Genomic DNA, 22,295 nt, shown 5'->3' on the forward strand with positions numbered 1-22,295 from the left:
CATTTTACTATCACTTTCACTTATCTCCCTGTGAAGCTTCTGGCTGGACTGCCCTATTGGAATCACATCTAGCTGTTAGCCTCCACTAATTGCTACCTGACTGCTCTTTTGCTTTCTTCTTTTTCTTTTTAAATAATTTATCATCAAGTTAGCTAACATACAGTGTATACAGTGTAGTATTGGCCTCTGGAGTAGAATCCCGTGATTCATCACTTAAATACAACATCCAGTGTTCATCCTAACAAGTGCCCTCCTCAATGCCCATCACCCATTTTCCCCATCCTCCCAACCCCCCACCCCCATCAATCCTCAGCTTGTTCTCTGTTAAGAATCTTTTATAGTTTGCTTCCCTCTCTGTTTGTAATTTATTTCTCCTTCCTTTCCCGTATGGTCTTCTGTTAAGTTTCTCAAATTCCACACATGAGTGAAAACATATGATGTCTGTCTTTCTCTGACTGACTTATTTCACTTAGCATAATACCCTCCAGTTATACCCACATTGTTGCAAATGGCAAGATTTTATTCTTTTTCATAGTTGAGTAGTATTCCATTATATCCGTGTGTGTGTGTGTGTGTGTGTGTGTGTGTGTGTGTGTACACACACCACATCTTCTTTATCCATTCATCAACTGATTTTCAATAGTGACTTTAGGTATAAATTTCTCCACAGTCTGAAACACTTAAATTCAGGCTCCTTTGCAGGCTTCTTTGTCTTTGAAGTCAATCTTTGAGGCTTGTTTTAACCCCACAGGACAGTTCTTCTCAGATGTCTCTTTCTCTGGGTCTCTCTTAAACTTCTAGCTGGTCTAGCTGACCTACTGCAGCTCTTGTTGCTATTAAGGAGCTACCAGCCTCCTCTTAAATGCTTTCAAGCTTGAAATTCCTCACAGTTTGTTCCAAATGAAGTCAGTTCCTTCAGGGAGAGCGATAGAACTCTGTTCTTCTAGCCTGCCTCTTCTCCTAGGCAGAATCTCTGTACCACTGCTCTGGAGCTAGGGGCGGTGGGAACCACAGCCTGATTCTCTCAGAGTGACATGCCTGCTCTATGTATGTGTGTGGTGCTGGGTGGAGATAGTAGCCACTGGTCTTCTTGAACGGCCACTCCTGGCATGGAAACTTCACTTTATGTGTGAGCTGGGGTGGTGGTGATTACAACCCAGTATTCTTGGCCTGGGGTAGAGTTTCTACCCTACAAGAGGGGGTTGGGTGGCAGAAAGCAGCCCCAGACTTAGCCATGCTTGCATGTAATAAAGCTTCTGCAACACAGAGCTAGCTGGAAGAGAGGAGAAATGCAGTGGCCTGTGTCTCCTGAAGAGAAACTATAGCCCTAGAATAGGAGCTAGGAGGAAAAGGAAACCCTATCTTCTCCACATCTACCCGGAGAACAGCTTCTGTCTGTGAACTGGAGTTCAAAGGGGGAGCAGGATCATGTCTCAAAAGCCACAGTGTTGCTGTTCTAACTGAGGTTTAGTAGATTTTGTTGAATAAGTATTTCTCCATTTCATGTATGCACACAGAACAACTTTCAGAGACTTTAAATGGCTGGGGTTCTTTAAATAATTTTCAAAACAGATGAACATAGAGGAAGGGAAGGAAAAATAAGATAAAAACAGAGAGGAAGGCAAACCATAAGAGACTTTTAAAGACAGAGAACAAACTGAGGGTTACTGGAGGGGGGTGGGCTAAATGGGTGTTGGGCATTAAGAAGGGCACTTGTTGGGGTGAGCACTGGGTGTTAAATTAAGTAATGAATCACTCAATTCTATTCCTGAAACCATTATTATACTATACGTTAGCTAACTTGGATTTAAATTTAAAAAAAAGAAAAGAAAAAGAAAAAAATAATAAAATCATTTTCACCAGTTATGTTTGTATCACTGGGGAAAGGATCCACAGAGCTCCTCATACTGCCATCCCTAAAGTGCTTCTCCTAACCCCACATGATTTGCACTGAAAAAAAGACTGATTGAGGAAACAGCTGGCTCCATTTACCAGTGCTCTGTTTACTTCACTGTAGCCGTATTTTCTAAATTAAAAATAAGGGACATGTGCTCTGGCAAGGGCTTTGTACAGCTTCCAGGTACGGGAACCAGAAGGGCAGTAAATGTTGGAAATACTAGAATTTACAATTCATTTATATGGTTTCTGGGGACAACAGATCAGAATATGTGAAAAATGTGTTGCCCCAGAAAATCTAGGGATATATAATTGCTAAAACTCTGGTTCTCCTGGACAGCTAGGAGGGATTCCTGGCTAATACAAAGTCTCCTTTGAAAGGGGACAGTTCTAAGCCATGTCTTCCCATCAACCATCTCAACTTGCATTTGGTGCTTCTCCAAAGACAATCAATTAATTATAATAGGGATTTAACATGGAGGGACTGGGCTCTAAAGAAAAAACACCAGCAGCCAAGACTAAGTCTTGCCATGTAACACCCATCCTCCAAGGCTGGAAATGGGCTGCTTTGTTTCAACTCTGAATCAGCCATCACCTATGCATTCAGAATCTACTTTTCTCTCTTGGGCAACTTGGGAATTTCTCAGCTAAAGCCTAGATCTATGAATGTAGGCAAGGGGAATGCAGCCTGGCAAAGTTGGGGAAAGTTAATAGGGCTGTCTCTGACACTTCATTCCCAAATGTTCTTAAAATCAGACTCTGAAGTCACCAGGGAAATCTGGTTTTGAAATGATAGACAGCCCCAATCCCCTCAGCCATCAGGATAACACACCCTCCCTGGAAATATGCATCTGTCTAATTGCTCAAGATTGTGTACAAACTGAATATTCATGATCTTCACATTGACACAAAGGCTATATTTTTAAATGCTGCTACCCAATATTTAAAATCCTTTTTCTGTCCTTAAAAAGACTCATAGATTTTATTGGATCCACTGCAATTTGAGACACCTGGCTAGCTGGGGACTACATGGACTACGAGCCACAGATCTCCAGAATGGGGGGAAGAAGGCAGAAAGTACTCGAGTCAGAGCTATTGCAAAGCATAGTGAGTTTAGTATCTATAGATTAAATAAATATGTCTTAGTCATATATGTGTGACCAGTTTTCAAGGAAGTGCATTGGTGTGTTTAATAAGTTAAAACTCCATTTAAAAGGATTATTGAATTTCTGATTGTCTGTCATCATGTGTGGTCTCCACTGGTGACACCATCCTGACCATGCCATGTACCTGGCTGGGTCTCAGTTTTAGGATCAGTAAAGTGAGGCAGGCTTACTACTCAGGTGACCTGTCGTTGAGCCCACATTACCGGGGAGTGGGGAGGGAAGGGGTGGACATGCAATCTGTTCACGGTCCTAGACACTCTGGACAGCCTCTGGCAACATCATACCAATGAGTGGCACACCAGAATTTGAACCAAGTTTATCTGACTAAAACTCAGCACCTCATCTGAGCTGGTAGAGGTAAGGTTGCTATGTATCAGAAGGGCATGTTTAGAACCAGAACCCAGAGCACCATTTCAGAGCTTCCAGAAGCTTCCTGAACGTTGTTCCTGTCCTCTCAAGCTGGCAAAAACCAAAAGGCCTCCATTCCCAAGGCAAAGAGAAAGAGATAAGGAATTTGGGAAGCTTTTCTGCCCCAGGGAAGAATCAGCCTCAATGACAGTTTGGTATTAACTAGCTCAGCCATGCAGGGAGGCATAATTAGTTTCCCAGCCCAGAGTTTCATTCCATCGGTCCCCCACACCCCAAGGGCTACACAATCTGTTTGAAATGAAAAGAAAAATAAAATCACTGCTCTCCTCGGCTGACCCATCAGGCTATTGCTCCTGGCCGTGGGCAAAAGGTGAGGCAGCCATCTGCCTGCTGAGGTAACAAAGAATGGAATAGTCATTTTTAAATGACATTTTCCATTTTTCCCCTATGTCTACTACGCCCTCTTCTACCCTACTGTTTAAATGATTCTTTTCAAATTGAAAATATCAGGGAATAATAGGAAAAGAAAAATCACAGTACTCTGTGGTTCCTGCTAATGGGCTGTTCTGTCCCAGTGGGCCAAGTCAGAGAAGAACTTCTTCCTGGGCCCATTTCCTGGGCCTGCTGATGGCAGCAGGTGGGTGAAGGTGCGCGGGGCCGCTGTGAAGGGCCTATGGGTCCCAACCCAAACTGACACCCATGGGGGGGTTATTCCACAGGTGGCCACAGGGAAACAAGAGGCTCAGCCTGCCCAATTTCTAGTTCCGCTACCGCGCCAACTTCCGCCCTCGGTGCCCAAGGACTTGTGACAGCGCAGGTAGAGAAAACACCCTCCTGAGTCCAGAGCGGCCCCCTCTGAGAATTCTTCCTCCTCTAGGCAGACAGTTGCTGCCACCTCCCTCCTGGGTGTGGGAAGAGCTGGTCCCAACTTACTACCGTCACCCAAAAGCCACCTCAAGATGGTGGGATCCATTGTGAGGTTCTCACAGGCCTCGGCGTGGACAGGAGCCCAAGCTGCTGCCACTTGGACTGGGACGCCAAAGGCCAACTTTCCCTTAGCTCCTAGGGCCCCGAGGAATTCTCGATCCTTTCTTAGAAATTACGCTATGCTTTCAACTTCTTATGGGCTCTCTAGGTATCCATTTAAGTGACCCCAACTCTGTCCCTCCTTTTGAAGCAGAGCTTCCCTGTTCAGCTACATCTTTTCTGGCATTTTTCTCCACTTTTTGGTGCAGGTTTGTTTTTCCCCTTCTGTACCTACAAGATTGCTTTCATTTGAAAGTGACCACAAGTGACAGCTTTATTAAAATAAAGATATCGAGGGTCCCCTGAAGGCTTCACACTCCTCTCACCAGCTGATTCCTGGGGGATCTCGGTGCAGGAAAGCACATTTTGCGTGCGCGTGCACACACACACACACTCTACTGAGCTGCTGCTTCCCTTTGATTAAACCTTGCTAGGGCAGTATGAGCTGTGAGGTGCCTTGAAAGAGACCCCAGAAATGCGTGTTTTCCTGTCTCTGACCCAGAAGGAGGACACAGCCTGAGACAGCCTCGTGCAAGCCACCCCTAAGCCTGGAGGGATGAGAATCAGTTCTTCAGTCCCCTGGCCTCCCTTCCAGACAGCTTTGAAGCCAGATACCTGGCTATGAATGTTCTTACTAAGTGGTTTCAGGCAGGCCTGCTTATTTATTCATTCAGTCACTCAACAAATTCCTACTTAGCCCCAACTACATGCCTGCTACTGTGTCAAACAGGAAATTGGAAAAATTAGGACTCTGTCCACCCTCAAGGAACCCAGAGTGTAATGAGAAAAGCAGATTAATCGTTACAGTACAGTACAACTTTCTCATCTATAAAATGGGGCTAATGAGGGGCACCTGGGTGGTTCAGTCGGTTGAGCATCCGACTTCGGCTCAGGTCACGATCTCGCGGTCCGTGAGTTCGAGCCCCGCGTCGGGCTCTGTGCTGACTGCTCAGAGCCTGGAGCCTGTTTCAGATTCTGTGTCTCCCTCTCTCTCTGACCCTCCCCCGTTCATGCTCTGTCTCTCTCTGTCTCAAAAATAAATAAACGTTAAATTTTTTTTTTTTTTTTAAATGGGGCTAATGATTTCACAGGCTTATTTTAAAGCTTATATAAGATGAAGTGAATTAAACCGTGCCAAACATCTAGTCAGTGACCGATAAGTGTCAATTTTCTCTCATTTCCTCTTCCTGATGTAAAATCTCTGCCCCTCCTTCATGGGCACCACCGCTGGGATCTGGAAAGCTGGAAGAAGTCTGCTCCCAGTATAGAGGCCGCATCTCCAGGAGCTGCCACGTACTGCTGGGAACCGAAGTCAGGTCCTGCTAACAGCCGTGTCCTCAATCCTTAAGATGATCCCAGGCAGTAGAGTGCCAGCCCCAGGCACTCAGATAAGCCATAGAGAGGGGACTAAGGGATCCCCTCAGACCCCATCTAAGGAAATCTATCCATCCCTTGTCCCTTAAGCATCTGGCTTCATCTGAGAATATATAACCAAGGATTTATTTTCCCACTGCAGAAGTTTCTTCTGAGGTTGAAAGAAGTAAAAGAATGTAGAGGGAAACTTTCTAGACTTGATTCAGACCTCTCCATCCCCATTCCAAAGTCTCCAGGGCCCAGGGGAGGGCCGTCAGTACAGTCACCAAATTGTACTGGGGCTTGGATCCCTCAGCAAACAGGTTGAGGGTGTGGGTGCTGTTACTTCTGGGCTCTAGCATGCTCTGATTCTAAGTAAAGATCTTTCTAGATCTTTACCAGGCTAGAGCTTTCCCAGCTGAGATACAGCTCGAGAAATCTCAGCCTTCTTTGCTAATAGATGAGGAAAGAGGGAAGGGCTGCACTGAGCTGTACAACAATACCATACATTCCTAATATGGACCAGGGTGAAATAAGACATTTAATTCTCAATTTGTAAAAATCAAGGCAACTTTCTGTACTTTGAAAGTAATTACAGACTCAAAAATCCTTATGCCTGTGTTGCTAAAAACAACTGGATGTTGTTGAAAAACACTTAAGATTCACAACTGTACAGTTTTAGGTAAATACAACAATTATTTTTCTGTGACCAAAACACTCCCTGCTAATCAAGAAATGGCAATAGTTATTTATTACAATTCTCTCTAGTAAGAAAGCAAAACCATCCCTCAGTTTTCTGCTGTCACTAGAATCTTTTTCACAAGCACTTTAAATAGTTAAGCACTAAAAGAAAAAAAAATGTAGAGTGGAGCTTCCTGATGTGAAACTACATCTATCCTGAGTTGTAAAGAATGTATATTAAAATTATATCACACAACAAAATACACATTTTGTAGAGGGGGTAGAAAGAAAAGATTAAATTGAGTCTCCCTGACAATTGTCTTAAATCACACCTTCCTGCCTGCAATCGAAATTATAAGTCACGTTGCTTGGAATTAAATCAAATTCACCCTGGTGGGAAGATAGGCTGACGTGACTGCAATTCTGTCAGCAGGTCAAAACACACACACACAAAAACCCAAGTCTCTCCTTAAGGAGACTCTCCTTCCGTCATCGGGGAGAGTCCTTCCCATCCATCACTGGGGAAATGAGACTCTGACCAGGTAACTGGGCACCTTGCATAATTCTCCCACCAGCCAAGCTTCCTACAAACATAGCACATTCCTGACATGGTCTGCTGCCCACTGCAATGCCAAGTGGGTTTTACAAAACAAATATTTCTCTACAAACAGGAGCAGGTCCCCAGGCTGGCAGGCTTAGAATTTCAGAGAAGTAGGCAAGTCAGACGGAGACACTTGAGTATTAGCATTAGTTCGGGCTCCCCTCTCATCTCACTTCTGACCTTCTCAGGCTAGATGTAACTGGGGAAGTCTTAGCACACACATCATGTCTAATGGCACTGAAATGGGCTTCAAATCTGCTATTCTAGGCATTACAACCAGAAAATACATTCCTGATCGTGTTTTCTATGTGAGCTCCAAGAAGGAAAGATAGTGGAAATGAAGGAAAGAGGGAAAGAAGGAAGCCTGAAGAAAAGAATGTGCTTCCTGCCCCTATGCCTGCTCCATGACAGGCAGGGTGGGGGTGCTTTCCCACATGGCATCTCATTTCATCAGCACAACGATCCCACAGTGTTTAGGGAGCAACCGCCCTCCTTTCTACAGCTGGGGAAACTGAGGCACAGGACAGCGAAGAGACTTGCCCAAGGTCACCCACCCTGAAAACAGCAGCACCGATTCCAGCCACTGACTGCCTGCATGCTTTTCCCCACATTAAATGAGAGGCGCAGGTAACTGCTGGTTAAGATCTGAGCTTACCCTCTCCAGATCTTCCCTGCTCCACTCCTCTTAATCCTCCTCATTCTTCCGAGATGTGTCATAAGCCCCAGTTCCTCCAGGAAGTCCGTTCTGATGATGCACTCTTCTAGAATTCAATTTTAACCCTCATTACACTAGTTAGCTTGCAAAAGATCTTCAGCGGTTTCTTGTATTGTCTTCTAGGCCTGATTATGAGCTCCTTAAAGGAAAGAACCATGTCCTATATATTTTTTCATCTCCTGACATGCCTGGCACAGAGTCAAGCCCTTGCAGAGTGCTCAGGGAGCAGCCACAGAACAGCCTGGATTGATGCCTTTAAAAGCTGGGCTCCTCTGCTAACCCCTGCCCATAGCTCCCCATTCCTCCCACAGTGGCCTCCAAGGCCTGCACAATCTGCTCCCCAACCAGCACTTCTCTGGCCTCATCCCCCAACCCTTTCTTCCATAATCACTCTGTTCTGGCCACACTAGCTAACCCACGGTTCCTCAAACGCACCAGGCACATTCCTACCCCAGGGCCTTTACACTGTTCCCTCCACCTCGAAATCTCTTCCCCCAGACAGAGTTCATACCTAACTTTCTTCAAGTCCTTGCTGACAGGACAGCTCCTGATCATCTCATTTAATTACAACTCCTTTATATTTTTGTCTTTGTTCCACTGATGTACCCTCAGCACTTGCTAGGCACTCAATAAATTGCTGGCTGGATGAAGGAAGGGAAGGATCTGAGCATGTGACCAAAAGAAAGTAGGAGTACGTATCAGGTCACTGTCAAATTCCCAGTCATATTGGGGAAGAATAGGAACTTGGAAGCAGGTCTGCAGTTTCTCCCAACCATCTCATGCCCCACCCCCAACTGCTGGCACCCTGCCAGGATCCAAACTAATGCCAGCCTTGGAGTCCACCTCCTATATCTGCCCACAGAGCTAGGGGCCCACCGTTATATCCACTTTACCTGAATATTCCATTTCCTCAATTAAATGGGAAGTTCCTGGCAAACTCGGACATGTCTGCTGTTTCTTTTGTGTGCACCAGTCCCCTCCATGGTCCCCCACCCGATCCCACGCCCTGAGCCTGGAGGATCCCCAAAAACCTTAGGTCTGAGTGAGTGGAGGAGATGGGCTTGCTCACACTAAGTCCTTTCCTGAAAAAAAAACGATACTGTTGGCTTCAAAGGGCCATGCCCTGGAGCCTCTTTCAGCTTTCCTGAGTGCTCAGTCCCGGCGCTCAGTCCCGGCCAGCTCCTGGCACAGGCATCCTCTTGTGTCTCCAGGGAAGGATACCAGCAAAACAGCCACTTGGTAACCCATCTCAAGGCCTCGCTTCTGTCATGAATCTTTCTTCCAGTCTCATCTGCAACCTTTCTGCTGAAAGTAAGGGATAAGCTTTTTTTCTCTTGATCAGCATCACTACAGCAGAAAAACAAGAGGATCCCTGACCTTAGCAAAGTAAGGGGGGCTTAGCAAAGTAATGGGGTTTTACCTCTTAGTAAGCACATAATCTTGGACAAGTTAACTACAGTTGCTGAGCCTGGATTTCCTCATCTGTAAAATGGCACTAACAGCATCCCACAAGGTTCCTTACAAGGTTAAAGTGATGTAACACATGCAAAGCATTTAGCACGCAAGAGATGCTCAACAAACATTAATTCTCTTCTTCCTCCCATCTCTTCTCCAGACAACTTCAGGCCTATTTCTACAACACTTCCTCACTGGTTTCTTTTTCCAACTTCTGAATCTTTGATAAAAGTCTCTTGTATCCACTTCCCATTACATTTCCCCTCGAATATAAATCTCCAGATTCTAGTAAAATATTTTTTTAAAAACCTGGCCCAGGCACCTGGGTGGCTCAGTCGGTTAAGCATCTGACTTCGGCTCAGGTCATGATCTCACAGTTTGTGGGTTCGAGCCCCACATTGGGCTCTGTGCTGACAGCTCAGAGCCTGGAGCCTGCTTTGGATTCTCTCTCTCTCTCTCTCTCTCTCTCTCTCTCTAAGATAAATAAACATTAAAATTTTTTTAAAAAAAGCCTAGCCCAATTATAGACTTGGAGGGTCTACATCATAATCCCTTCAATGTATACTTTCCTCCAAACAGTCTTTTAGAAAATAAAGCAAATCAGAGGATCAGTTTATTATTACGCTGAGATTTAGATGTGGAAGAAACCAAAATGTTAAAAGACTCACTGTTCCAAGCCCTTGAACTGAGAGGCAGGTCTAAAGCCTCTCCCACACATATATCACCAAACCCCCCCACCCCACCTTTCCTCTGTGGCTCCTTCTGTCCCATCAGGGAAATATTATGATGATTAATTAGACAACGCCTGTCCCGTTGGTCAAGATCCTTTGAGGTGGGAACCACATAAACACCAAGCATCGTAACTGCAATAAAAAGAAACCAGAAAACCCCTCAGCTCTGGGACCCTAACCAAGGCAGAGCTAAATAAATCTGGAGCAGAATATCAAGAAGGATCTTCCACATGGATAATAGAAAATGTCACCAGCATAAACAGGAAGAGAGATTAGTTCAATAAAGGAATAAAGGCACATTTGCGGGTCTCAAGTAAGATTTTTGCTTACTTTTAACTTCCCAGCATATAACTCACAAGGTTATTAATACAGACTCCTACTGTTTTGGGCAAATAAACAGCTGCTGATGTTTTGTGCCCAAACCACTTTATTAGAGCTTTCCTTTACAGCAATTGTTTTTTCCTTTCCAAATCCTGAGAGGCTCAGACAGCTAAAAAACAGAGTGCCAAGGCGGGAGGAATAACAAAGGAGAGAGGAGGCAGCCTGTGTGGGCAGAGAGAATGGGGCAGGGGCTGCTGGGACCCTCACTGTCCTCTTTACTACTCTTGGACCAAGTCAGCGTTCAAGAGCAGAGACCAGAAGACACAGATAGGGTGCAATCACAAGGGCTATTTTTGCCCTGATGCTAGGAGCTGCCATTAAACAGAATTTAACAGTGTGAGAAGATAAGGATGACCAACCATCCAGGTTTGCCCGGGTTCGGGGGGCTTCCTTGGAGCCAGGAACTACAGTTTTAAAATAGGAAAAGTCCTGGGGCACCTGGGTGGCTCAGTCTATTAAGCGTTTGACTCTTGATGCAAGCTCAGGTCATGATCTCACTGTTTGTGAGTTCGAGCCCTGCATTCAGGCTCTACGCTGACAGAGGAGTCTGTTTGGGATTCTCTTTATCTCTCTCTCTCTCTCTCTCTCTCTCTCTCTCTCTCTCCCTGCCCCTCCCCCACTCACACGCACTCATGCTCTCTCGCTCTCAAAATAAATAAATTAATTAAAAAACAAAACAATGCCCAGGGAAAGTCCTGGGCAAACGGGACAAGTTGATCACCCCAGAAGACACACGACTCTGTCAATGGACAGGAAAGCACTCAGCATAGCGCCTGGCACACAGTGAGCGCTCTCTAGTCCCACGTGGAATTGGAATGAGCTCTAGCTTGCCTCGGGCACCTTCTGCTTGTCCTGCAGGACAAGTTCCTGGGGGCTTATGATGTTCCTAGTAGATCCACAATGATCCAAGAGAGAGGGCTCTCCACAGCTTCTGGAGCAGCACCTTGCTCACCCTTCCAGAGCGAGGCCTCCACCTCTGGCACCCAACCTTGAGGCTCCTCACCTACATAAGGACAGACCAAGCCACCTGCCTGGCACCCCACCCCCACCAGTCCCCCACTTGCCCTGAGGCCTCTGAGCTTACACTTGAACACAGTCTCCAAGAGAATGATCTCCTGGTCCTCTCTCTGTGATTTTCACCTTTTTCTTTTTCTTGTGTAGGGAGCATGTATGTTAGAAAGCTCCCTTGTCTCCACCACGTACCAGTGTGTGACCTTGGGCAAACTCTTAAGTGTCTATGTCTAACTGTCCTCACCTCTAAAACTCTCCATCCACGTTGCAAAGGTAAAAAGCAACCTCGCATGGACAGCATCTAGTCCAGTCCTTGCCACACAGGAGTTCTCTTTCTCCGTGCCTCCTGATATAATCAATCTTCAATACTTGATATGCCTGTTGCTCTTAAAATAAGCCAAGGGTTTGGCTAGGATTCTCATTTGTCACTTCTGAAGCTTCAAATCCCCTCTTAGCTTTCTTACTCTTATATTCATTGGCTCAAGCAATTTTGGTACTGTTCTCCTAAAGTCCCAGAGGCTATTAGCCTGACACTTATGGGTCCAGGATTCAAATCCTGTCCTGCCCAGGTCCCTGAATTACCTTCCCATTTCTCTGGGATCTCAATGGCCTTTAAAGGTCCATCCCAGGGGCGCCGGGGTGGCTCCATCAGTTAAGCGTCCGGCTTCAGCTCAGGTCATGATCTCGCGGTCCGTGAGTTCGAGCCCCGCGTCGGGCTCTGTGCTGACAGCTCAGAGCCTGGAGCCTATTTCAGATTCTGTATCTCCCTCTCTCTGACCCTCCCCTGTTCATGCTCTGTCTCTCCCTGTCTCAAAAATAAATTTAAAAAATACGTTAAAAAAATTTAAAAAAAAAAAAAAAAAGGTCCATCCCAGGACACAGAGATGGATGGGCAAAGCAAACAAGTCACCAGGGCTTAAAATGCAATACTCAGCAATCTTAAACAGGGCTGCACCTCTGTCTTAAACTCTGGACAATGGCTATTCTAAAGAGGTGGCCCTAAGCCTCCTCTTCAGACATCATTTTTCATTGTTCTCATCTGTCCCAAGGAGAGGGGTGCAGATACCACTCTTCTGGATCTTCCCAAACACAGTACTTTGTGAACTCCCGAAGAGAAGCAGTAACAAATCGTAGCCCAGAGAACTATCTGCTGGCTCTAACACCATTTCACCAGTGGCCTCATATGGAGAGCCTGTCACAGTCTCATTGGGACTGCACACTTAGGACTTTCACAAAGCTTCATTAAGGGCAGTTTCATCTCTGAAAAGCAAGCCTTCACAAAACTGATGGTGAATGATGGGCAGTGAAACAGGTACATCAGAACCCCATACCCACTGGAATGATTTGTCCTAGCAATATATTTTAGTCCATAATCCTGTAGTCGGCAGGAGGTGGGGGGAGGGGGGAGGAGGAGCCCCTGGGTGGCTAGTCGGTTAAGCACCTGCCTTCGGCTCAGGTCATGATCTCACGGTTTGTGAGTTCGAGCCCCACGTGCTCTGTGCTGAGAGCTCAGAGCCTGGAGCCTACTTCATATTCTGTGTGTGTGTCTCTCTCTCTCTCTCCCTCCCTCCCTGACTCGCATTCCGTCTCTCTCTCAAAAATACACAAACATTACAAAAAATTTTTTTAAAAGAAAAGAAAAAGACATAATCGTGTAGCCAGCAAAACTACCCAAGCGTTAGTGTTCATATAATCAGGAATCCTCTTGCTTAAAGTTCCAGTGGGCTGCACTCAGCTGGGTCCATAAAAAGTACACAGCCCCACAATTAGGACTCCAGGACAGCAGTTGTTCCCGATTACTACCACAACAAATTTTAGATTGGAACAGTTGTACAGTGATTGGTCGTTAACAATAACTAAAATACCAAAACATACGAATGATTAAGTTTAACTAGTAAGTTGAAGGGATTTCAAGGTTATCACATTCTCTTGCATACTAATCCGCTTCTTGAGTGGGAGGAAAAAGGACACAGTGAGAATGCGTGCACCCTGTAGGGACATGCTCGATCCTGGCCCCACCCTGGGGCGTGTGCCCTGCATGTGAAGGCATGCATGTGAGGAGAAGGAAAACATTCAGCGCTTCCATACTCACACACTGCATTGTGGAACGGAGCTGCTCCACCCCCAAAGGCAGACTGGGATTTGATAAGCTGGTAATCGTAGGCACCATGTAATAAACAAATCTCTACCCAACTCAAGGACCTCCAGCGCCGGAGAGACATTCAAGGCCAGCATGAAAAGTGAGGGCAACACTCATTTCATCTGGATCATGAACCAGCAGACCTAGCCCCCTCCACCCCTTGCACTCTGTTGCAGTTGCCCGTCTCACATTTATGGGCTTCTGCCCCTCCATCTTTATGTGTGATCCTCTTCCTTCCCAAATCCCATCTTACTGCCTTCTGGCCATATTCATCACTCATTCAGCCTGGTGCTTCCCACAAAGAACCTTCTGCGCAGCATCACCTCCTACTAGACTGCCTTCCTATATGCTTCTCCACGGGGCAGCCATCTCTCCTAGACTCCTGGACAGGACCCAAGTAATGAAAAAGGGCAACAATCCTAAAGAGACCCTCAAGCCTCCAAAAGGCAATGGCCCCAAGGCATTTGGCTTCCCAAGTGAAGTGAAGTCAGAAATTCTACAGGATGGTAATGAAGATGGTCCAGTAACCTTGTATGTGGCTCTGAATCCTATAAATACCTTTGGAAAAACACAGACCGGCATAGCCCAAGTGACTGCAGCTGACCTTCAAGGCCCTCACAGACCAAGAAACCAGACTGTGGTTCTCCCACATTTCATTCTGAATTCTCCTTGAGATTCTACATCAACCTACTTATCAAGGGCAAATAACAATTTATGTCGAGTGAGTGGGAAAGAATGTGGAATTCATTTATTTTACAGCCTACACACTTGTGGATAAAAATGAGAATTCTTTGGCCATGGGAAAAAAGTTGTATTCTTTGGCAAGGTTTCCCGACTCCATGAAGATGCGGTCTGGGGCTATTAATAAAGGTAATTGGGCCCAACTTCTAAATCCTGCTCTTGCACTCTCAAAATATCAATCACTGTTACTAATATAATTTCACACGCCATAGTTCATTCCGAAGGAAAAATAGCTTTACTATTTAAATGACACCCTTTCCTCAACTAAACTCCACAAGCACTCAGAAAACATCATATCCTCTTCTTCACAACCATGCCAAGTCAGGGATCAGATGAGAAGGACACCAGCCAATTCTAGGTGACATCCAAAAGCTACAAGGGACAAAAAAAAAATCTCCCCACATCCAGACCTAGGACATTTTCTGACTTTTAGGGACCACAAATGGTTTGTAATCAGAGCAAGCAACCTGTTTTTAGTGACCTAATATACATTAATATGCATATAATACGCCTAACAAACTTTTAGGAAACAAAAAGCAGTTAATAATCCATTTCTCCCATTGTTGGGATGATCTTGACTCACTGAAGTAAGATAATGGATTTAGAAATTAGTCATATAATGTAATACATTATTAATCACGGTATTCAGAAGGGTAAATAGATATTATAAAAACACTACCCAGGAATTCAATTTCCTTTCAGATGTGTTTACTCTCTTGAATTCTTTATGCTACCATCATCCCTCACAAAAATGTAATAGTCAGGCCTTTTTCTCCCAAAACAGTGATTTCAACCTTTTCTTTAAAAAAAAAAAAAGCACAGCCTTTTAAAAAATAAAACATTCTATAGAACACCAAATATAAGGCATGTGAAGGAGGAGATACACTGGCTGCGAGGAGGAGAGCATGTGGGTGCAGGAGGGGTCCAGGAGACTTCAGCTGACCCTTTTATTTGTCAGGTCCCAGATCCAACCTTCCAGAAGCCTGGGGCTGCTTGGGGCCACAGTATGAAAACTACTGCCCTAAGTCATCTATGTAAAGCAAAAAATATGTACATAATATAGAATACAGGCCGTATGTGTGTGTGTGTGTGTGTGTGTGTGTGTGTGTATAACTAGTGATCTATGTAAATATACCATACATATATATAATATACAAATCACAAAACCTGACATCCCAAGAGAAAAACTGGCAAAAGACACTAATACAAGGTGAAAGTAACAGGGGGAGGTGGGGGGGGGCAGTTATTAAGTTCTACAGTAATCAAAGGAGTACAAATCAAAAGAACACTTAACAGTGATTACCTTTGCCCAGAAAAAGTTAAATGATACCACCAATGCTGGCCAGGTTCCATGAAACTGGTACAAGAATACATTGCAAGTGGCTGTGTAGCAAGATTTTAACAACAATCGTTCATTAAACTATTCCTACTCTTGGAGTCCGTAGTAATCCCACATCTGGAAATAGATCCTTAAAGATAGTTGAAAAGAAGAAAAATGAGGTGGATATGTTCATTTCTGCATTAATTGTAGTGGAAAAGCCAATGTTCTGTAATGGGGAAGTGGTTAAATCAATAATGGTTATACCGATGGTGGAATATTATGCAGTCATTAAAAATACAGTACAAGTTCTCTTTAAGAACCCTCCGCTTTGTCACCTCTCCTAATGAAGCATGCTTTCAATCCCCCTGGGAAACCAGCCCCAGGATGCCTTTGTCCTTCTGTGTCAGCTTTTCTCTCCCGCCCCCACTCACATCTCCAGCTCAGGGCTGAGTTGTTTGGCTACCAACAGTCCTCTGGGTTTGTTCCCAAATGTGTTTTTACCTTTGGTACTTGTCATTGTAACAGAATAATTTAATTTAATTACATATTCTGGAAACCAATGGAAGATGACTGCTAAAAAGATGAGAGCTGTTGTTTCTAAGAAAATTAATTTAACTGCTTTGCAAAGACTTTATAAAGCTAGTCACTGAAATAGCACTCAAATTGCATGTGAGCAAAATCACTGCGAAGGATGAGGCAAAAGTCGTAGAAATTCAGGCTACTACACAGAGGCTGCTTCATAAGCATCTTCAAGTTCTCAATGAATTTTAAAGGAAACAGAAGTAGAGATCAGTCTTTGTAAAATAGCACATTATGTAAGTGGCTTATGCAAGGAAGAAGATCAGAAAGGCCCCCGCCGCCCCGCCCAATGACGAGCCTTGGCCTTAACATCAAAAGGCTGGCAAATGAATGTACAAAATATTCAAAAATAAAATGAAAATAAAATACTTAATGCAGATATGCACTATTTTGTTTTATTCTCTTCTTTACTCAGTTTTTCAATTAACTACCTTAAAGCCCAACTGTATTGAATAAGAGGGAATCTATTGTTCTTTAAAAACAAGTCCACAGTGGCAGGGTCCGGGAGTGTCTTGATTTACTGCCATATCCAATGTCACCTCTCCACTGTGCTACCTGGCACATATTAGATCTCCAATAAATAAAGACTGAATCAATATACTATGTAGCAAACATGAAAAAATACTTCTAACAAAAAACAAGCTGAAAAAAGGTGAAATATGAAATTACATGCAAACCATGACTACACCCTTTTTTTTAAATACGGAGGCAGATGGGAAAAGTTAGAAGGGAAGGCTCAAATGCAAAATAGATGTGTTAAAGTAAAATGAATTAAAGGCAATTTTATACATTTTTAATTATTTTCTTTAATATTGGCACATTCTTTTACAGATTCAAAAAGATACTAATCAAAAAAAGGAGGGGCGCCTGGGTGGCTCAGTCGATTAAGCATCTGACGTCGGCTCAGGTCATGAACTCACAGTTCATGAGTTCAAGACCCACGTCAGGCTCTGAGCTGACAGCACAGAGCCTGGAGCCTGCTTCGGATTCTGTGTCCCTCTCTCTCTGCCCCTCCCCCACTCACACTCTGTCTCTCTCTCAAAAGTAAATAAACATTAAAAAAAGAAGGAAGGAAGGAAGGAAGGAAGGAAGGAAGGAAGGAAGGAAGGAAGGAAGGAAGGAAGGAAAAAGATAAGGAGAAACTGTTTCAGTTTCTACGGGACTTCCAAAATAAGACAGGAACCAACACTGAGTAGGTTCCAAGCTCTCCAAAACACAAGCTGCCTTCAACACACCCTCTGCTTCATCCGCCTCACCACGTCCAGCAATCTCATCTTTCTCCTCCGAAGAGTGAACCTGTACGAACACTTATCTCCAGCCCAACAGGATGCTATTTTTGAAATCTGGAGCTATCCACCCTCTCGCTTACCAACTATTTGAAAAAAAAATTTTTTTTCAAAACTGCAATTTACATTCCCAAGAGATTCCCAAACACCATCTAATTAAATCATTCAATCAGAAAACAAATTAAAATGAAATATCACTGCAACCCCCAAGAGGAAAATAAACTTTTCAGTCATGACTAGAACAGACCTCTAGGGTGATGCTCCAAAGCCTCTTCTAATTGCAAGGCCTATGACACATTCTGCAGAACATTTTGTGACATTTGCAGTTTCCGGGACAACTTTCCTTCCAAAGCAAAAAGAAGCCTGAGCAAGGCTCCAAAGCAAAACATTCGTTTGAGAATGGAAACGCTTTCATAAATGACTAACCGGTGCACTGGGCATCCACATTATACACTCATTCATTCATCCATTCATCTATCCAACACCTACGCTCTACAGAATGTGCCAGGAACTGTCCTGGGTATTCCACCAACACTTTTTAAGTGAACGTAACCTCTGCCTCTCAACATAAAACAAAACAAAACCCAGAGCTTCCTGAGTTTACCTATGGAAGAGTCTCAACGTGGGCAGGTTCTGACTTCATCATTCCTTGGGCATCTTCTGAGGTCTCTAACTCTGACACCCTCTTCCATCATCAAGTAACTCCAGGGGATCGCTGTTTCCCCTGTGAGCTGCTGGCCCTCTAAGGAGACAGTACAGTATGTGGTGAAGAACACAGACCTTGAAGCCAGATGGGCTGGGTTCAAATCCCTGAACTCCCATGTATCAGTAACGTGACCCAGGCAAGTCTGTAAAATGGAGTTAATACTACCTATTTTACAGGGTTGTGATGATTAAATTAGTCAATATACATAAAGCCCTTGGAATAGTGCCTGGCACATAATGGGCACTATATAATTTTCAGCCATTATCATTACCCCTTATTCTCCTCTCCCTCAGCTCAGCACAGTAAGCTGGATTGCTCAAAAGGCTGTACTAACTGGAGGAAACTTAACCATGGAATACACATGAATGGTCTATATCACTGAGTACCAGGGTCTGACTGTCCTTCCCTACCCTCTGTCTCCAAAGAGTTGCACTTGGCCAGTCCCAAACTTTGCAGGCCTCTTAAACATAGATCTCTAAATTCATTTAATCCCCTGAATCCTAGCTCTGGATGGCTCTGGGGCCACTGGGAAGGCTGTCACTGGTCACACTACCCTATCACGGCGCAGCCAACCAAGTCACCTCCACTCTCTGTCTCCCATCTAGCCTTCCCCAAGTCACTGACACTTCCCCACCCTCTAGAGCCTGTGGCTTCCGCCTTTCTGTCCTGAGAACCTGGTCATTTCTGAATATCCACAGGAGTCCTAATATACAGTCAGGGCACATACCCAAGAGAACCGGACCAACATATGTTTTAAGAATCCTGTTCTCTCTTTGCTTCCCATCTCTCCCAATTTTTTCAGGTATGTATTTAAAAGTTCCGAACAATGTGTAGTTATAAGGTTTCCTGGGAACAAAATCACAAAGGCTCCTTTCAGCTTTAAAACTGCACTCACTTTCATGTAGAGCCTTATAAATCATGTGACATGGTCCACATTCAATATGATAGGGGCTACTCTGTGATGAGCTCATGGGTTAACAATGTCTCCTCACTGCTTCCCAAAGCAGTACCTTGCTCACCTCCTCCCTGAGCAGACTGGAAAGCACAAGAGAATCATTTTTCAGGAATATATATACACACACTCACACGGAATCTGTGAATGAAAATCGCTCAAAACCTGTGGGCAAACTGGAAACGTCAAAGTAAGGTATGGCCTTGTGTCTCCCTGGGAACAGTCTGAAACACCCTGGGGCAAGCACTGTACTTCTATTGCTGATTAATTTTCAGTCCAAACCTACAGGATGGAAAAGGTAAGAAACAGCAGCAACAGGGGCCATCAGATAGATAAATCGGTCTGCTAAGCCCAGTTCCAGTTTGAGAGGCAGAGGTAGGTATGAAGGAGAAGCTGTCAACAGTCTCCTTTCGAGGGAAGGGTCCCTAAGCCATGAGCTTGTTTTGAAGTCATTAGTTAGAAAGCACAAGGGATATGTACACCTCTCCTGCACTCACCTGGGCCTCCCCTGGGAAGGAACTATTCTGGACATGTGGGGTTACCTGGGAAATGTGGACACAGCGCCTATCTCTACCCTGGCAGGGGCAGCAGGTGCAGACGCCCACGTGTAAACAAAAGAAAGTGCTCCTGGGGGAGAAAGCCTTCCATCAGCTAGATATTTGCCAAGATCTGCTAGGTAGTGGACCCAGAGTCTGCCTGGCCTGCCAGGTTTATAGGTGAATAAGGTTCCCTGCCCTTCAGAAGCTCACACGCTGGTAGAAAGCAGGGGAAGTGGGGAGGTGACGAAAAGAGAAGTGTGAACGGGTGAGACGCGCGCGTGTGTGCACACCCAGTACCAGTGCCCCGCGGAGCCGGGAGCTCTCCATCCCCTGCCTCTGACATTACATCGGACAGGGTTGCATCGGGAGGGCTCCCATATGCCATCCTCCCCTTGACCCCAGCCCTGGCCTAGATGGAGGGCAACCACCTCGTGCAGCCTTAGACTCAAGAACCACTCCGCAGAGTCTGTCTGCTCCGCCCCAACCGCTCCCTGGGCCTGGGAATGCCCTGGGCCTGGGAGTGGAGCTACCGGAGGCAACGGCTTTCGCCCGGCCCCGCGGGGAACGTGCAGCCCAGGGGGGATTCTCTCGGTCCTGGGCGGAGGCGCCACCGCAGTGGACAGAGCTCCAGGCTCCCGTGCTTCTTCCACGAGTCGACACCTGCTCCTGGAGAGGGTCCTGGACCCGCTGGTTGTGGTGGGGGTGGGCACCGCTATAGGTTTAAGCGGCACCCCCAGCCACAGATTTCCCCTACAGGTCCAACAGACCTGTGCGCCGTCCGTAGGCGCACAGCAAGGCTGGGGCTGGGTCTACGCAATCTTCCTAGTCCAGGCTTGTCCCGCAGCCTGTGGGTTCTAAATGCCAAAGGCTGGGGCCGCGCGAGCATCTCGCCGTGGGCCCTTACAAGGGACCAAATGAGCTCGACTGCCCGCGCCCGCTCTCTCTTGTACACACACAAACATGCACGTACACACTCGGAGCCGGACCTGTGTGCGATCTCAAGAGCCGGCGAGCAACCAGCCCAGAGTCTCGGGCACATTTGGACACGTGCGCAGCGCGCCCCCACACCGCCAGTGAGCTGCACACACCCGCGCGTGGAGCCCCGCGCACACACGTGTGCCCTGGAGAAGCGCGCACGGCCGCAGACAGCGAGGGTCCCCCACGCAGGCAAGAGCGCACACCCAGCCCCCCAAGCTTCTGCGGCCTCAGACCCCGCAGCTGCCGGCTACATGTGCACCCGCCCCAGCGCACCCGGCGCCTCGCTGGGCACTCCGGGGCCTGGTGAGCGGCCCAAGTTTCCCGGGGCGCCCGTACCTTGGATATGCTGCTTGATGACATTCTCCAGGTGGTCTAGCCGTTCAATAATCTTCAGGGTGTCCCCTTTGTCTTCCTCCAGCTTCTTGTCAGGCGCCGGCTCCTGCCCCCGCACATACACGCTGGCGATGTAGTTGGTGACCCAGCCCACGTAGAGCAGACATATGATGTTGGTCATGCCGCTCAGGATCACGCAAGTGGACACCAAAGTTTTGGTCTTCCTGGTGCACACCATTCTGGGCTCCTTCCTCCATATAGAGCTCCCGGGGGACCCTCCTCGCCGCGCGCCGGCACTCCCCCGCGCGCGCACACCCCCTCGCCCGCCCCGGGCCGCTGGGCGCCCGAACACCTGAGTCCCAAGGTCCTCCAACAGCCGGAGCTGCTTGCGGTGGAGCCGCCGTGCCCAAGTTTGGAGCTCCCGCCGCTGGCCACCCGGAGAGAGAGCTTGACAAAGGAAACGAGGTGGATTTTTTCCAAATTAAAAATCTCCTAGCCCTTCTGGAAGCGGTCACGGGTGGCCGGCAGCCGCGCGCCCGGATACGCGCGTTGGGGAAACTTTGCCACAACCTGGGTCCACGGCCGCGCCGTTTCCCATCGCCAGCGCGGGGTGCCTGGGCGGTCCGACCGGCCCGCGCTGCTGGAAGGACGGCGACGGCGGCGACGGCGGCGGCGGCGGCGGCGGCGGCGGCAGCAGCGGCGGCGGGGAAAGCAGCGGAGCAGAGCGGCCCGGCCCCCTCCGAGCGACAAGCGCCGCCACCAATCGCGCTCCGGCTCGGGAGAGGGGCCGGTGCTGCGCTGCCGCGGACCAACAGGGAGGGCGCGCGGGGCGGAGTCCGGCCCCCGGGCCCCACCTGCTGGCCGCCCCTGGCTCCCGCCCTCCAGGGACGCGCCTGAGCTTCCACCAGCGCCCGCGCGGGCTGCCCCAGCCTCGAGGCTCCCGGAGAGTCGCGCCGCCAGCCTCAGCCCCTAGGTCGGCAGATTCCACCTCTAGGGGAATGCTAGGGGAATTCTTGCTCTTGCGCCGGGACCTCTGGTCTTTGCAGGGTCGCGCGGCTCAACGCCCCTTGGCGGGGCTTCTCGCTCTGGTCTCCCCGGCCGGCCGACTCCTTGTCCCTCTTTTGAGCCGCCAGGAAGCAGAGAGGCCGGGGAAGCATGGGCCAGAATAGTCTGACTAGCCTTGCCCTTGGTCAGGCCCCGTGGGCATCCACTTCTTCCATAGCGTCACTCCAACCTCCTCCTGTCCGACGCCCTCTGTCCTCTGGCCTCCTGCATGGCTCCAGGCTTGGCAACTGCCAAAGGGGCTAAGCCTCCCAGGAATCTCCTAGAAGATTT

General features: G+C 47.1%; 1 protein-coding gene across 2 annotated transcripts in view; it reads right to left on the minus strand.

The window, feature by feature from the left end:
- Window positions 1-21,686, minus strand: part of GALNT18 (polypeptide N-acetylgalactosaminyltransferase 18) — a 354,010-nt gene extending 332,324 nt beyond the window's left edge. Inside the window, exon 1 of one of the 2 annotated variants that reach the window (XM_045484518.1) lies at window positions 20,964-21,686. In XM_045484518.1, the coding sequence (XP_045340474.1) occupies window positions 20,964-21,198 (235 nt within the window). In that variant the 5' untranslated portion in view covers window positions 21,199-21,686. The remainder of the gene's footprint in view (window positions 1-20,963) is intronic. The other variant, XM_045484519.1, reaches the window with a different exon arrangement.
- Window positions 21,687-22,295: the final 609 nt, after the last annotated feature.

This window comes from Leopardus geoffroyi, chromosome D1 (genome assembly GCF_018350155.1).
Source record: "Leopardus geoffroyi isolate Oge1 chromosome D1, O.geoffroyi_Oge1_pat1.0, whole genome shotgun sequence".
In the NCBI taxonomy this organism is placed as follows: domain Eukaryota; kingdom Metazoa; phylum Chordata; class Mammalia; order Carnivora; family Felidae; genus Leopardus; species Leopardus geoffroyi.